Below are 17500 nucleotides of genomic sequence, written 5' to 3'. Positions count from 1 at the left end.
ATCTTACCATTGTTCAAAGTAAGGGCAGGGATGCGGTACCCAGGCGGGGTGTTTTGATGAGGAGAGGAGGGGCGGAGGGATCCACAACATAGCTCATCCCCCTGACGCGGATGGTTGCTGGGTGTGAATGAGACGAGGCGCACTGCCGACCCACACTACCTCATTCGTCGAGTAGTTCACAACAAAGCAACAGCCTTTCCAGTCTTCTGAATAGTGCACGGATACTATGGACAAAATGTCTCTTTAAATCTTGAAGAAGACCGAACGTTAAGATAAGCCGTGCTTTGCTTTCGCAACGCACCCGAAGTGCCCTACTTTTTCCCGCAAGAATGGAGTAAGTTGAACTTCCTTGATTCTGTTTGGACTTTTATTCTGATGCGTTGTTTACTTACTCGCATGATCGTTTATTAACGTACTTTTAAAAGGTATTCAATGTTTAGAGTACAGTAGAATCAATGTTACAAATTGTTGTGGTTCTACTTAGTTTTTCTCCATTGAAGTAGTGGTTGATAACCTGGCAGCATTTATTTTGAAATTGAAGGTGGTCACGTGCAAACCCTTACAAATGTAAAGTTGTACGTTTAAGTGTTAAAAGTATGCTATTCTCTGGAAACCATTGTGAACCTCTTCACAAAAAAAAGTTTTTAATCTTTTTTTTTTTATAAACCAAACAATGTTACTATAGGGAGTCAACTTAAGTAGTTACTTGGCATTGTGCACTCTCAAAAAGCATGGAGAATTGATTGGGGTCATCAACAGTGGTTCCATGCCAACGTCATAGTTTAGATCACAGTCTTGCCGTCACATGGGGGGCATTTCCCCTGGGATGCTGAAGTATGTACTTAAAAATAAAGATCAAAAACGAGTGCACGGATACTATGGACTAGTAGTTATGTTCTGCTTCACTCGAAAGGCTGAATACAAGACAAAAACATTTAAACGTTGTTCAACTCCATGTCATTTGTTTTCCTTGAATAGAAGATTTTAGATATTTCTTGTCAAATCAGTTTCCACTCTGCAATGCAGTGCATGCCTTCATGTATAAAGCATTAGATTACAAATGCCGGTGCAAGTGACACACTCACAGAAACCGCCAAAATCCACAGCTCGCCCATCACTGCAGGTAAAGGGCGCACGTGTGTTTTGTCAAGGCGTCGTCATAACGGACTTCCCCACCAACTGTTTCCCATCTAGGTTTCATTATGCCCATCCAGTCCAGCAGTCGGAGGCTCCTCATCTGTCAGACCCTGCCTGCTCACAGCACACGCCCACACTTGGACTGAATCAAAACACCAAGAGGCAAAATGATCGCAGCATCGGCTCCTGTCTGGAAGACACTTCGTGTCTGCCCGGCAGACCCCCTCGCTCTCGCTCACCCACAGGCTAACCTCAACCAATCACAGGGGTGCAGGGGGGAGGTGTCAGAGGAGAGTCAGCACTTAATTGGTGAGTTGCTCGAAGTATGCTTTTTTATTTTCCCCATTTCAGGTGGGCACGGCACTGCAGCACATTCCTCCCCTAGACCAGTAAGTAGTAAACTAGCTATGTGGGATCTATGGCAATGTCGCAACTTTACTACCACTAATTATTTCCATCACTTCCTTCGATCGCTTTGATTTTTTTTTTGCATTTTTTCAGCAACATCTAATTTCAGCAACGTTGCATGATTGCGATTCTGTTCATTATTTGACGCCTCCCGCTCATTTGTCAACTTTTTGTTTTGGTTTTTGCTGATGAGTCGCAGTGATGAATCCTTACCTTTTCTCTCTTTTTCCCCCAATAGGTGATGGTTTCTCAGACTGGATGACAGAAGAAGTTGATTTCTCCTCGTACCTCCCCAACCCTCCCTCCCCTCCCAACGCCTCCCTCCCCCCCTCACCCCTCCAAAATGACAACCAGGTGCCCTCCGACTTGGAGGTCATGACCTCTCTACTGCAAGAGGAGCTGGCACAGCTGGAGGACTACTTCCTCTCGGAGCCCCTGCCAGAGAAGGGGCCAAAGTTCGGAAAATGCGACAAAGCCAGCCCGCCTGTCGCTCCTCCACCATGCTGCCACCCGTCACCCTATGCGACAGGCGCCCCTTCAAACCAATTGGACTCCGGCTCTCTTCCTGTTACCCTGGCAACCGGAGAGGTGGACCTGCTGAGCATCTGTGGTGGTCCCATCATTGGCCGCTCCAAAATTCCCAGACACGCCCCGTACAGTTGTAGCCGTCCGAGCGGGTGTGGTCGCAAAAGAGTTCCGGACGGGGCGCGGCTAGCCGAGGAGTACGACAATAGCTTATGGAGCTCCAAAGGCAACAACTCAGGTAGTTCATCGGTGACCTTCAATGGAAACTATGGCTTTGTGGAAGAAGAGCAGGCGGCGGAGAGGGGCTACTGCCTGGGCAACGCCGTGGAGTTGAGGTTCCCCGTCCCCCCAAGAGTAGAGAAGAGCTACTGCCTAGTTCAGGAGATCCAGAGCAGTGGGAAGGTCATAGACGATGCTGCTGCTGCTGCTGCTGCCCCTGCAGGGTTTCCCTGTGACGCCCCCCTCCACGAGGCCCACAAGAAGGAGGACGTGCTGTCTTACGGCGGCAGACTAGAGATGGGCGGCGTCCAGGCCGAGGCGCTGGGCAGCGCCAACAAGAGTGGCGGGGAGGCCTCCAAGGCCGGCCTCTCCTGGAAGGCGGCGGGCGGCTGCTACCTGCCTCCCACGCTGCCGTCCGAAGACTACCAGAGCTTCCTCACCAACATCAGCGAGCAGGTCAAATCCGAGGGCCTTCAGGCGGGCCAGCACGACCTGCGCTGCGGCTTCGCGGAGGACCAGACCCCGGAATACCTGCTGATGAGCCGCGAGAGCCTGGGCTCGGAGTCGCCCGAGCACAGACACGACTGCAGCCTGACCGACGACCACTGTGCGGTGAAGTACGAACTGGACCTCCACCTCCCGTTCGAAGGCGGAGAGCGCAAACAGAAGAAGAGGGACCAGAACAAAACGGCCGCTCACAGGTATTGTGCCTTGATGTGCCCTGCCTCGTACACCACCAACCACACCCAAAGTCCAAATCCACAACTCACTCCAAATGCGAATTTCAGCGTTGTCATGTTTAACGTTGTTGGTTTCCCCCCCCCCCTCCCCCCCCACCCCCCCACCATGGCGCTGCAGGTATCGACAGCGGAAGCGGGCGGAGCTGGACACGCTAGAGGAGCAGCTGCATGGTCTGGAGGGCCGGAACCGCGAGCTGCGGGACAAGGCAGAGTCGGTGGAGCGGGAGATCCAGTATGTGAAGGACCTGCTGATCGAGGTGTACAAGGCCAGGAGCCAGAGGGTCAAGCAGGACACCGCCACAGCATGAGAAGAACGGTCCCAACCAAGGAGAAAATAAACAGGGAACCCTTTTGTGTCATTTGTCCCAGATAACCTTTTTGTCTTCCCTCCTGCTTAGGTGGAGTAAATGCATGTATTTTTGTTTCTATTTATGTATTTATTTATTTTATTTATTTATTTCATTTTTCAATTTGTAACTCAACGGTCTATTCCTTGTCCAATGCTTTCGCACAATGAATTACTCAAGTCTGCACTGTGACACTGAAATGTTAAATGACAATCATTTTTAAGAATGTCAAGTTGAATCGACCACAGATCCTGAGATAAAATAGAAGTAATTTGTCATTGACAGCCTTACAATCAAGTTGATGTCAGTAATTAAAGTAGTGAAATAATATTTAGATATTTTTATTTGATTTTTTTATGTCATATGTTTTAAATGATAAGTGCAGGCAATATGTTTTGCAACTCGGTTTCGTTTGAATTTTGAAGCACAATGTTAAAGACAATCTTAATATTTTTCTGAAATTATTTCTATGGCCACTTGAAAAGCAACTAACATTGAATGGCAATAATTATAATAATGTTGTTTGGTTCATTTTTATTGATTTATGATAGTCCATAATTGAAGAATAAAATAACTACAAATCAGTGAGAAAAACATCTATGACTTTTCCTTATCTTTTTCTGTTAGAAATATGATTTGATTTAAATGTTGTGCATTGTAAAAACGAAGTAATAAGTTCAAATCAAGCAGAGATTGTAAATGTGTTTTTCAGAATATGTTGAGGAACCAAAAGAAAACGCGACGATGCAAAGTGCTTTGGATGAGATATGTTGTGAAGTTGCCAGCCTGTCACTTTTTAGTTGCAAATTGCAATATAATCAGTTGTGAGCTCAGGTAAAGCAATTTGTTGCAAATTGCTTTCAATTTGCTAATTATGTGTGACAGAAGTTGGAGTTTAATGCATTCCAGTCGTGTTTGACACGACAAAGCTTTCCGGCATGTTTTTAAGTTGTCTCTCTCAAAAAAAAAATGTTTTTCTTAATAACTGTTATGCACTCATTTATAATACATTTTTGTATAGGCTACCGAGGGACGGGATTTTCATTTGCTTTGTAGAAATGTAAAAAAATTGAAATAGTAAATCTTTTTTTTTATTGCATTTTTTTGTTTTAATATTCGCAATTATTGTAGCCTTGGTGTGTGAGGATATTTGATGCTATAACTGTGAATGGGTTTTTTATAAGTTCGAATAATAATAATAAAGGCCTACTTTATATTTGTTTGAAAAGCTTAAATATCCTACTGTGAAAAAACGTGAATTGGAAAGTTTACGATCTTGCGCCAAATGCGTTTTTTGTACGTCTTTGGCCTCAACCCATAACCTATACAAGCCTAGCCTATACAGGCCCATAACAGGCCCATAGCCTGCTATGCAGGCCCATAGCCTGATCAATCAATCAATCAGACGTCATCCCGCCCTATTATGTGGTGCTCGGTCCCACGCGGAGCACCAGACACTGGTCACTGTAAATGAGCCTCACTCTGTTTCATTTAATCTCCATCTCGCTTTGTTTGCTTGGCTGATTTTTTAATAAAGTGATTTGTGGCAACATTTCGTTGTTAAGAGCTTTTCTGCAGTGCAAAAAAACTGCAATAGGCCTACATCAAACGGATGAATTGATCAAACATTTTGAAGGCCTACATGAATCTTTCGTTATAGGTCGATTTGGCCTCTCTGAACGTTCGATTGTCCTTTATTGTCGAGCATCTGAATGATTATTTTCAGTTTAAAGTGTGGTGTTAAAGTCCGCCTCAGGGCAGGATGCCTCGTATTACAGGAGGGAAGCCAACGCACATGTTGTTTTTTTTGCAATAGAATAATAGTGGCAGGCAAAATGAAAACAAAAGCATTCATATATAAATATCAGATTTATTGGAATTGCGACAATACCACATGAATAATATCGTTGTGAGGGAAAAGGTTTGTAAGACCAGTAAATGTTGGACAAGAAAGACACTGTTGTTAAAAAACAAAATCCACTACAAATACAATAGGTCCTTTTGTGTTTTCTTCAGACCTATAAATAATACAATTCAAATTTGGTCGAAGGAAAGAAGACAATTGGCTTTAAAGACAAAAAAAAAAAAAAAACGTTCGATACGGCCGAATGCAGGCGACCAACATGCGGCAGTTTAACAGCCCCCCAAAAATGCCGCATAAACAAAACTGCATTTTATATTTTGACAGGAATGCGGAGCGATTTTATTTATAGCCTGTTGTAGGATTAACCTTTCAGGTACACCTATCCACCAAGAATTGTTCTACTATTTCAGCATATTGCAATTTAACGTCTTAGTGGAATATCTGTAAATTAGGGCATGATGTGTGTGTTTGTGTGTGTGTGTGTGTGTGTGTGTGTGTGATGTGTGGTGTGTGTGTGTGTGTGTGTGTGTGTGTGTGCGTGTGTGTGTGTGTGTGAAAACCAGACAAAGTGAGAAATTGATGCATTTGATCCATACCATTGAGAATTAATCTTGGTTAATATTTTTAAAGTAACATGTTAATAGTCAAAGGTTAAGGAACGTTATGCTTCCATAATTTGTGACCCAAAAATGTCACAAATGAGCCAGACCCAAAGTTCGAATATCCTTTATTTATTTTTCTGGATTTATTACACTAACATCATGGTTTCTGATAGCCAAGTACCTGATTGAAAGACCAACTAGCTAACTGAGAAATTCACTGAATAACTGACTGTTCATATTACAATCTCAAAGTCAAAGTCAGTGTTTTACCATCAAATGTGCTTCATAACATTTAGTCAAACATAAAAAATACGAGATAAGCATACACATGAAAGAGTCGCTTCATAGAGGTGTAACATGGAGCCTGTTAGCGTTTGTGTCCCTCTTGTTGTTAGACGTGTAATTGAAGGTAACTTGGCCTGTTAAAAAACAACAGCATCAGCAGCAGTGAGAGTCGTTTCAGGCCTTGAATGACGCAAGCAGGGGCTGACTAGAACACACACACACACACACACACACACACACACACACACAAAAAGATACACTGACACAAACTATCTGCTTTAAGGCTTTGCTGGCGGCACCTGTCGAACTGGTAACCATGGAGCAATACATGTTAATCAATCTTATGTCTTGTGAGTGGGAGATCATGTTGTACATCAATGTCATAGATATCGTATGTATCCAAAGTGACTTAAGTTAGTGAAAAAAAATCAAAAAAATGCAAAAACATAAGGATCAGTTACAGATAGGCCCAATGACGTCTGCGGACTTCTGGGTCTGATCCAGAACTTTTCACCTGGGAGTCAAATGCCCAAACCTAGGCTATCCTGCATGGCCTTAACATGTTCCTCATGCATGTGCTTGGCCACAGTCTTCGTTAGCTCCTCCCCTTGACTCAACCAATCAAGACACGTTTTGGTTTGGTCCACGTCTCATAAGGCCGCGATACGTGACACCAGGTTTCTGTGTCGCCCCTCCAGAACGTCTTGTTTAATGTTCGGAGGAAGTAGCACCAACTTTATTTTTTGAACAACATTTATTTGAGAGGAACAGAAGTGTCTCCCAGGAGGGCAGCGGTCACTTGAGGTGGTGGATGAGCTGCCTGTAGTCACAGTGTGGCGGTGCAGTGTGTGACGCCTGCAGGACCTTCTCATACGCATCGAGAGACACCAGGACCTTCAACAAAAACACAAAGAGTTCTTCAATACATTGCTTGGCTGAAATATAATTTTTGTGTTGCGCTTTGTGTTTTAATGAGATAGCTTCTCCTGTACCCATGTTCCCCGTTGTAATATGTTCTGGTTGCTTATTATTTGATTACTAATTACTGAAATGTAGTCATTCAGTCGCCTTCATGTCGCTACCCCCTATGTCATTTGTGACATTTAAAAAAATGTAAGAATGCAAAAACGAATTCACTTATTGAACTACAAAGTGTATTGAATCTTGAATGTTGCAGAATAAACATTGTGGCTTTGAACGCCAATCAGAAGTGAAGTCAGAGCACCAAAATAAAAAAAAAACATCCATAATAATAATAAGCCTTCAATCAAACGACGAGGTTGGAATCTAACGATTAATTAATCATAGATTAAAACGGCATCACGCGGGCATCGCATCAATCACGTGCGGTCCAATCACCTGCCGCTGCGCCTCCCGCTGGCTGTAGGCGCTGAGCGCGGCGATGGCCGTGCGTCTCACCCCGCCGTGGGGGTCCGTGCACGCCGCCGCCAGAAGCAGCCGCAACGCGTCCGCCTCCCCCGCGGTCGCCGCGGGTGCTCCGGACCCGCTGGCGCCGTGAACTCCTCCCAGGTTCCCCAGCGCCGCGCAGCTGTGGCGGCGGGTCAGGGCGTCCGGGTCGGTCACCAGCGACAGCAGGAGGGGGGCGGCCCTCGACGACTCCTCCGCCCAGCCGCCGCCGCCGCCCCCCTGCGGCTCCGCTCTGTGCCCCGGGGCCGGAGACGAGGCTTCCGCTGTCGTTCTCCCCGGCTCCTCGTCCACTCCACTTCTCTCTCCTCCTCCTCCTCCTCCTCTTCCTCCACCTCTTCCACCCCCTCCTCCTCCTCCTCCTCCTCCTCCTCCTCCTCCTCCTCCTCCTCCTTCCCCTCCCCCTCCTCCTCCTCCTCCTCCTCCTCCTCCTCCTTCCCCTCCCCCTCCTCCTCCTCCTCCTCCTCCTTCCCCTTCCCCTCCTCCTCCTCCTCCTCCTCCATCCAGTCCCGCCTCCCCGATGAAGCCCAGCCAGCTCCCGACCGCGAGGCACGCCGTCCTCCGCACGGGGCCGCAGGGGTCCCGCAGGCCGTCTGCCATCTCCCTGAACACGCCGGGCCCCAGGGCCGGGGGCCCCGCGGGGCCGAACGGGTTCAGGCTCCCAAGCAGGCTGCAGGCGGCCGCCCTCACCTGATCGTGGGGGTGACCGAGGGCCCGGCGCAGCACGGGGGCGTCCAGCTGGAGGCGGGGGCCGGGGGGGGGCCGCCGGGCCACCTGGGCCAGCAGCACCAGGAGCTCCACCGCCGCCGTCGCGTCCAAGGGCCCCTCGCCCTGCAGCAAGGCCCCCAGCAGGGAGCTGGCCGTCCTGGGTGCGGAGGAGGCGGGGCCTCCCCGGGGGATGGTCGGCGTTGGCTGTCGAGGGTCCGCGCCGGCAGGGCGGAAGAAGAAGTCCGGCCCCTGAGGCCCCTCCACGGGGACCGTCGTGAGGAGGGGAACGAAGCGGCCCGGGTCGCACAGGAGCAGACGACTCAGCAGAGAGAGGGGGAGTTCCAGCAGGGAGGGGGGGCGGCTCTGGATCATCTGGGGGGGGGGGGAGGTTCAAACACAAACACATCTACAATACATCCAGAAAACAATCCTTCAACTCCACCCAACATCCTTCAAAATGAGCACCAATCAAATAGCATCATGGCGCCGTCATTTGTGCATGGACCAGCGCCAGAGCTATGAAGTGTTGCATCGTGGGTGCGGATGGGAGCACATTGGGGGGGCTTTCTAACCTGCAGGAGACCCTTCACCACCCCACAGCGGTCGTACAGGTCCAGGACCTTGGCCCGGGTCGTCGGCGACAGGTCCAGGGAGAAGGGGAAGCAGAGCAGCAGACAGCTCAGCACCAACAGGTCGTCCAGGTCCTCTTCCTGGACCCCAGTAGGGGTCCCATCAGAACCCCTAGGCCTACAACAAGGAGAAGGATGTATCATCACTGTGTACTACTGCTCTGCTATGACCAATAAGCATTAGGCCCTTTTTATCCACCAATTTAACGCCTTTATCCACCTAATTATCTTAACTTCTTATCAACTGACCTTTTATCCGTTTACTTTTCACTTTTAATTTTTTGGAAGACTCTTTTATCCAAAGCTGCTGAAAGTGTTTTAAATACATTTTAGATAAACACGAATGAGTAGGCAGGGGTAAGGTGGAGATCACACTACAGATACCGGTGTTTGAACCCTTAACCTTTCGGCTGGTAGCCCACCTCCCTAACATCGCATCCTGCTCCCTAATAATGCCAACTGTCACACGTAGTAAAGGCTGAACGCTCACATGTAACGGCGGAGCACAAGGCCTAACGTGTGTATGCATTCTGATTGGCTGTCGGCGAAGAGACGAGGACACAGGCCGGGGTCTTTGGTGAAAACACACAGCATGGCGGACAGGAACGAATGCAATCCTGAGGAACAAAGTGTGCATGTTAACAAATCTCAATGTAAAACGGATGCAAAATAAATATGATAGAATACTTATAGTATAGCTTAAAGTTTACCCTTAGTAGAGCAGAAGTGAGGGTTTATCTGTGTGTCCAATGCGTTACCAATGGTTCTCCACAGATCACACCAAATCTCTTGTCCTGGAGAGGTGGAAGGAGAGCCTTTCCCGGGCTGGGAGGGGAACGGGGTACAGATGAGGACGTGGCCATTTGAACCCACATTGTAGGAATTTGAAGCATTGTTTAGCAGTGCCAGTGTGTCGGCTTCACTGTCTAACCTCAGAGACTGAGTGGAGCAGCAGAGACAGCAGACCGTCACATATTCCCCAGCCTGGAGGGAGGAAGACCTGTGGCTATAAGAGGCAGAAGGGTTATTTTAGATTTTGTATTCTGATGAAACTCACACTCAGTGCTAGTGATTCAAATGTTGGCTAAGCTAATTTTACAGAAGATGGCCAGGTTCAGGTATTGAATCATAAATTATTAAGTTTCGTTTATTAGGATATACGGATATTCTAGGATATTTGCATTAATATTATAGTAGTAATAACGTTTAATAACATGTAGAGGGAGTTTTTATGCAATAAAGGATTGAAACAAAATTGTTGACCAAGCATTCAATGGCATTGTTAATGACAATGACCATATAAGATATGTAAGAAACAGTCAGCCTCCCACCTTGGAGTCCAGGGAAGAGTTTTGAAGCACGCCACTCAGAGTGCGGATGTCAACATCCACACATACTCCATGGTGGGTGAACATAGAAAGAACTGATGCAGCCACGGCCTACAGGACAGACAGAGGGATCCACATTCAACCACCAAGGCTTCAATGCTATTCCATTGGTATGGGAATATGAGTATTTGCTCATGACACATATTTGGTGTATAATGTAGAGCTTACTGCCGAAGGAGTGGAAGCTGTTTCACTGAGTATCTTGAGAACAGGCTTCATAAGCTCTTCCAGACTACAGTAAAAGAGCAGATGGTATGTATTATATTATATATTTGTGTGGCCTTTAAGAGGTTTACAAGTAGCATGAAATTATTCATGACCACTAGAGGGCAGGCAATCACTAGGGAATCTATTTTTGCTTTTCTCCATTGTAAATACTGAAAGAAAATGTTGGAAAATAACTAACAATAAATAAATATGTAAAATAATTTCAGCAATAATTCAATAATTGTTATAGGTTATAGAAATAACAGGATTATTTGAGTAAAAATATAACATATTTTCATTATGTAATACAAATAAAATCAAGTGTAAAATAAAAGTAGACAAAAAAAGCTGTAACCTGTTTTCGACCTCGGTCCATTCAGCATGCCTGTCCCAGTACGCTAGAAGTACTGCAAGGACTTGACTGAGGACATCGTCAATCCAGGGTTCCTTCACAAAAAAACAATAGTACTGAGTCCTTTGCTGACATGCTAGCATGAATCTCATTCAATATCCCACTGTGAGGATTTCCCTCCTCTGACTGTGAATAACGTTCAGCATATTTACCTTAATAACGCTAAGCTTATCGACCATCACGCTGGTCAAATCAAAGAGCAGATGGGGCAGACCCAGTTCACAGCCAATAAGAAGAGAGTTCTCAGGGTCAGAGTTCAGAAGCAGCTTGGAGACGACTCTCAACGGAAGGAGAATCTGCCATGCCTCTTTCAGAATCCCACCCAAGAGCTAAACAGAGATCAATCAGTCACTTAATCAATGAAATACCGCTCCAACTGTGTCAAAAGTCTCAACTTGCCTGTCTACAGCCTTACCTGGGATTTAAAAGCCAGTAATTTGTTCTTCACTTGAGGAATAATGACGTGGTGGTTTGCCGGCGACGCCAGCTCCCCGGGTTCAGTTTCTAGGGCCAACCTCCGCCAATATACTTCAGTCTGCTCCTCCTGACAAAGGAACAACAGATAAACATAAGTATTGTAATACAACAGTGCAGTATAGTGGTTAGGGTGCTCTCGGGAAGCACTTTGAGCAAGATGCCTAACTCATGATATCAAAAAAGAAATACGTTAAGCACTTTTTATAAACAGTGTATTACCGGATGATGACTAAGAGTCATGTACCTGTAGAGGGGAAGGATCTGGTCCGTCCTTGCTGAGGTTCCGTACGAACCTTGGGCCAACCTCTACAGATGGAAACTCCTGTTCGTAGTCCCGGCTGATCTGACCCCTGCAGAGCAACAAAACATACAATTACTCCATAAGTACGAGCACAACTTAGTACTATTTTCTTCCGTTTAGTCTTTCAGACATTGGGTATCGAACACTGTATCTTTTGAAAGGTAGTCGAACACCCTTGCGAATACCGTTCAGAAAATAATGGTTTAATTGTACACATTAGCTGGTTTGATGAAACCTTGATTTACCAATAGGGGTTTAGGATAAGGTTGATGTATTTGGGTCGACGCATGTATGTAAATTGACCATAGAATAATAAAAAATATCTTGATACAAAAAAATGGGCAAACCTGTGTCTTGAAGTCGTGCCTGCTTGTTTCTTCAGGTTGAGGAACATCTTGGCTGCGTCCTTGACTTTCTCTTTTTCCTGGGGGGGCGCGGGGTCATTGAGGGTGTTGGGCCGGCCTGCAGAGGTCCTCTTTGATCCTGGGTCTTCTACTGCTCTCTCCGCTTCCCCCTGATAAAGAATGAAAACACAACTCTTAAAGGTGTGGGATCCAATTGGAAATGAGTCGACATTCAGGGTTTTGATGGCTTTTAGGGTTAGGGTTTGTTTAAGGGTTAGAGGTTAGGTTTACGTTTTTTTTTAAGGTTAGGTTTGGTTTAAAGGGGTTGGGTTTTGTTCCCGGCACAATAATCCCTGTATAGTCCACAATCCCGCCGGAACTTCTTCTCAGAACTTCAGATCACATGATTGGATGCCTCCCATTTTTGAACAGTGATTCCTACCTCTCTTCTGTTCTGGTTGTTGTCTCTCTGGGACAAGACCTTGCGCAGCAACCGGTTCTTCCCAGAACCAGCCGACTTCTCCTTGAGTTGCTGGTGCTTCAGGGCCAGCACGTCAGGGCTGGGGGCCACAGTCAGGGGGCTGAAGACACTGTCCCCTGGCAGCACTGCAACAACACATCACACTCAAAGATGCGGATCGTAGACACGTAACATCATTTCATATAGAGGTTCGGGGTGTTTTTGAGAGCTTCACCTATAACACCGTGGGCCACGAAAGGGTGGTGCAAAAGTTCCGGCCATGACAGTCTCTTCTGGGGATCTTTGGTCAGCAAACCTTTGAGAAACCCCTGTGGCGTTTCAATAACAACATGATTAGGTGCATCCAGGATATCTCAGCCCATTAGCAGCCAAACATTGATAGTATTCATAGTCAGAAAAAATAAAAAAATACACGGAGGGGAATTTCACAAAACCACAGCGAAAGTCTACAAACCACAATCGCCACTTTTCAAATGTTTTTTCCATCAATGTAACAAGACACCACTTTGACATTTTTCAATATTCTGTCAAGCTTCATCTTATTGGCATTTCTAAGACAGAAAACCTGAACAACAACAAACTTCACACTAAGGCGGAGCAGTACCATGCAGGTGGCGCTCATGGCGTCCGGGGGCCATTTCACAGGGTCCCTCACAATGAGCTGAACCAGCTGGAAGATGGAGTTGGTGTAGAAGGGGGGCACCCCTGTGCGCAGCTCGTAGAGGATGCACCCCAGGGACCAGAGGTCGGCGGTGTGGTCGTACGGCTTCTCCTCCACCAGCTCCGGGGACATGTACAGCGGTGTTCCCTTGATGGAGGTCAGCACCAAGGTGGAGACGCTCATGGACCGGGCAAAACTGAAAGGGGCAGTAGTCACGGAGTTCAGTTGGATTTGCCTTAATCTCGGATGCAGTAGTTGCATTGTGTTATAGCAGAGATTTTAGTGGGAAATGGCACAGGGTCTGCAGAAACTGAAAGGTGGAGGGTAACGGCTTGTTCCTGTTTAGTTACGGAGCTATTCTACCAAAGATTAACTGAATTCTGTGATGAAGCTGTCAGATTGGGATTTTAAGGTGTATTTCCACAGTGTCTACACGTTGTTCAGGTGAAACCATTACAGACACTTTTTAAAGTTTACTTCCGCTGGTTGAGTTTGTGTTTGTGTTTAATGCAAATTACACTCTTACAGATCCCCGCCTCCAGCCAACATGGTTTGTTTGTGGAAACAAATATGAGGCAAAAGAAAGCGAAACGCCCCGTTCATCCAGGTTTGAGCTTGTCTGCTATCAGACTTTAAATATGATATCTAAAGTCTGACTTGTTGGCCTAGCTCAGACTTAAGCCCCCTGTGACCCACCATGGATGGGTTGCGTTGTTACTCGAAGTTGGAAAATAACCGGGTTTGGAAATACAATCATCCAACCACGGGGACTGAAACCAAACATGTTGTGCAGTTTGCAGATTCTCCAACCAGCGCCAGCTCATGTGAATTGTTCAGCATGGAAATTGACACATGCCACTAAAGGGTAGAAAAATAACAATAGAAATAGCAATTCCCATCCCTGAGTCTTGTTGTTGTGTGTGGTCATTCTGAAAAAAAGCAATAATGGACTTACCCAAAATCACATAGTTTCACCACCCCACATTTTCCCAAGAGAATGTTTTGTGGTTTCATGTCTCGATGGAGAATTCGATGGGAGTGTAAATAATACAGCGCCGAGACAAGCTGGCAGGCGATCTCTTGCACCTCAAAAGAAGAAACAAAACAAATGAAGATCACTCAAATATGTATAGTTGACTTATGGATGTGTAATGATAAAGCATTCATCACATACCTGGGTCTCTGGAAGCTGGCCATCATCCTCTAGAATCTGAAATAACTCCCCTTCTGCATACTCAGTTACAACCACAACCTATTGCCCACAAATATGTTCTAATTATCAACAATCAAAAGTTATCCATAATCAAGTAAAACATACAGATATAGGCTCTTATCAACTTGAACAATTTCCACAGCAAAGATTTGTATTTAATGATGCAATAAGAATTATACATGCCTCTTTGTCCGTCTCAAAGCTGTCAAACATTTGGACAATGTTGGGATGTTGAAGTCCCCTCATGATATCGATCTCCCTCTTGAGACTCCGCAGCTCCTTCTCAGACCGACCCACCTTTGGGATAAACTTCAAGGCCACCACCTACGGAGAAAGAAGTCACACAATACATTCAAATACAGTCCAAAAGTGGAGCCTATCTGACTGAAATAAACATGTGAATACACGAAGTTCACCTGTCCCGTGAACCGTTTCCTGCCCTTGTAAACACGGCCGAAGGAGCCCTCTCCAACCAGCTCAAGGACGTGGTATGAGTTCATCGTGTTGTCGATCTACCCAAGCGGCTGGACCAGCTATCCAACCGGCTTGACCAAGTATCCAAGCGGCTTGACCAGCTATCTAAGCGGCTTGACAACCCTCTACACGGCAACCTGTTGACATCAGTAAGACGGTGCTTGGTTAAAAGCCACTATCGTCTCCCGTAGTCGCGATTTGGCTTACTTAACAAGTGTCTGTAAAACGATGAAGCTTATTTTGTACATATAATGCATCATCACCAGCACACACACTACTCCATAACGTTAGGCGACTCCTCGGCAATAGTCGTCCGTAAACTACACTCGGTAAGCAGGAACATATGCCTTCTTAAGATAACGACACGAGGTCCCAAAAAGGGCATTGGAAATAAGACTGCGATGGTTTTTTCACTTCTGTGTGACATTTTCGGAAGAGTTCTTATTTAATAAATATGGCAATGTTTTCTTGCAAATGTTTTATCCACATTTTTGTTGAGGCTTTGCTAAAGGCAGGGCGTAATTTGGGTCCTGAGACGAGTAACCCACATTGCGTCCATAGCAACGGTTTGCAACCACCGAACAACAAAATGAGCGAGGACCCTCTTTTCACGCGATACCTTTATAATAAATATTGGATGAATGTATAATCTCTGCGTTTTCTTCCCAGAGTATTGTTAGTTACCCTGTAACATTCTTTGTTTACATTTGCATTTGTGCACTTTAATATACTGTGAACTACTGGTACTGGGCCTCTTTATAATTTATATTGTTTATACCGTTTGTTTTGTTTGCCGTTTGTTCTGTTTGTCTTTACTTTAGCATTTACTTTAGCGTCTTTTTTTGCTTTCATTAGCGCTTTGTGTTTTTATTGTATTGTATCTTATCCTTTGTTTCCCACTGCTGCTGGGCTGTTGTAACAAATTAATTTCGGAGAGAGGATTAATAAAGTTGTCTTATCTTATCTTATTCTGTGTATGACTATACATTACAGACTGATATATTCCTTAGTTGGCCGCTAGATGTCGCCCTCGTTTAATAATCACCATGAACAGTCACTCAGCGAGGACCATGAGAGAAAGAAGCGGTATAAAACAAAACTCTTTGAAACGTGTTATCATCAAAGCTGCTCCAAACATTAACTATTGCAGATATCAACGAACCGATAGGGCTCATTCATAATCAGTATAACAAATAAATCCTGTATCACAAATAAATAATCTGCTTAAATAAATCGTAGATAGGCTTATGGCCTATATTCTGGAACATAATGTCTGCTGCAAAGCCCCCCCCCCAGAGTGACGAATACGATCGAGAGAAAGTGCCTTATTGGCTTCCCTTCACATGTGAAAAAAATTATCGGGGGCCCTCTGGTGCCCCTTCATACAATCAATTATGATGATGAGCCCTCTAGAACAAGAAAATTCGATAACGTGCCTCAATGAGTGCCCTCTTAATGCCCTTACAGTGTCTCCATGGTTGAAAAAAAGTGTCCTCTAGAGTGGTGAATACGAGAGAAAGTGCCATACATGATGCATCATAGCTTTTTGCACGCTGGTCGGGCCCCATGTTGTGCAGAATGTGCCCTTTTTATTTTTTCGCCCCTGCCCTTCAAACAGTCTGAGTCCGCCACTGAACCTATCACGTTCTGCTGCGGATCCTAGAAAGCAGAGTCGAGTGCGCGACCAAACACGCGTGCACTTTAGGCGCACGGTGGTCTAGTGAGCATTAAAGTGTGCGCGTGGCGAGCGCTCAAAGCGCGTCAGTGACCGTTCCCAAAGACCTGCCCGCCCCCCTCAAATAACATTTCCATAAGTCCACAGTGCACACATGACGAGAAGGATGCACGAGCACTGCAACAGATCGCCTCAACTCAAATGCAGGTGGAGGATGGGAACGGCTCGTGGCCAGGAGGAGTTTACACTGGGAGGACTTGAAGGAGCACCAAGGATTTAGAAAACGGTGCCTTGGAAATACTTCTCATCACGGACTCGGACTCTCAGCCACCATCACTGGAGATAAAGCAACAGAACAGCACTTCTTAATTCGGTGGTTGCATTCTTTGCCGAATGCACATATCGTCATGTTTCCCAGGACAGCGTTTCTCCTCTGCGCTTACTCTGTTGCCGCCTTCTTCAGAGATGTGCACGGTGTTGACCGTGAGGTGGTGTTCCCCGTGAGGCTCGGGGTGCAGAACGACCCGAGGGGGGGATCCGAGGAGCGGTGTGTGGTGAAAATACGCGCCTTCCAGCAGGAGCTGGTACTCGACCTGCAGCAAGACTCCAGTTTCCTCGCTCCCTCCGTGGTCTCTGCGCAGGACACTGTGCTGGTGAGCACTGACGTGACCCCAGAACTCAGCCGGTGTTTCTACTCGGGCTACGTCAACAAAGACCAATATTCCTACGCCGCGCTGAGCCTGTGCAGAGGGGTGCACGGCGCGTTCGGGTACCAGGGATGGGAATACTTCATCAGTCCGCTCAGAAATGACAGCGCCAACGACTTGGAGAGCGCGCACAGCGTGCGTCGCCGAGTCGCCAGCAGCAACTCCCTGCGAGGTGCCAACTCCACCGCGTCCAGGTGCGCGGTAGAGACCGAGATCAGTGCCGAGGGCGCACAGTCGTTAGAGAAATACAAGAACCTGAAAGCCAAACACA

The 17500-nt window shown here is 46.4% G+C and overlaps 3 protein-coding genes across 3 annotated transcripts in view; 2 read left to right on the top strand and 1 right to left on the bottom strand.

The window, feature by feature from the left end:
• atf5a (activating transcription factor 5a) overlaps positions 1-4928 on the top strand; it is a 5190-nt gene extending 262 nt beyond the window's left edge. Inside the window, exons 1-4 of the mRNA XM_030362415.1 lie at positions 1-334; positions 1195-1446; positions 1784-2990; positions 3148-4928. The exon at positions 1-334 is cut by the window's left edge and continues 262 nt beyond it. Of these exons, the coding sequence (XP_030218275.1) occupies positions 1305-1446; positions 1784-2990; positions 3148-3337 (1539 nt within the window). The 5' untranslated portion in view covers positions 1-334; positions 1195-1304 and the 3' untranslated portion in view covers positions 3338-4928. The remainder of the gene's footprint in view (positions 335-1194; positions 1447-1783; positions 2991-3147) is intronic.
• A 1022-nt stretch (positions 4929-5950) lies between these two features.
• stk36 (serine/threonine kinase 36 (fused homolog, Drosophila)) lies at positions 5951-15184 on the bottom strand. The gene is made up of 21 exons (XM_030361047.1): positions 14790-15184; positions 14557-14697; positions 14335-14412; positions 14116-14246; positions 13104-13356; positions 12714-12807; positions 12461-12624; positions 12022-12188; positions 11618-11723; positions 11312-11440; positions 11049-11225; positions 10840-10931; positions 10446-10509; positions 10221-10328; positions 9821-9895; positions 9600-9714; positions 9380-9506; positions 8833-9007; positions 8039-8632; positions 7487-7888; positions 5951-7021 (listed from the first exon to the last, which is right to left on the bottom strand). The coding sequence occupies exons 1-21, from the start codon at positions 14871-14873 to the stop codon at positions 6923-6925; spliced, it is 3375 nt and encodes a 1124-aa protein (XP_030216907.1). The 5' UTR covers positions 14874-15184; the 3' UTR covers positions 5951-6922.
• A 1378-nt stretch (positions 15185-16562) lies between these two features.
• adamts15a (ADAM metallopeptidase with thrombospondin type 1 motif, 15a) overlaps positions 16563-17500 on the top strand; it is a 14208-nt gene continuing 13270 nt past the window's right edge. Inside the window, exon 1 of the mRNA XM_030361638.1 lies at positions 16563-17500. This exon is cut by the window's right edge and continues 365 nt beyond it. Coding sequence (XP_030217498.1) covers positions 16930-17500 — 571 coding nt within the window. The 5' untranslated portion in view covers positions 16563-16929.

The sequence above is a fragment of the Gadus morhua genome, chromosome 7 (genome assembly GCF_902167405.1).
Source record: "Gadus morhua chromosome 7, gadMor3.0, whole genome shotgun sequence".
NCBI lineage: Eukaryota > Metazoa > Chordata > Actinopteri > Gadiformes > Gadidae > Gadus > Gadus morhua.
This window is presented reverse-complemented; position numbering and strand designations above follow the sequence as displayed.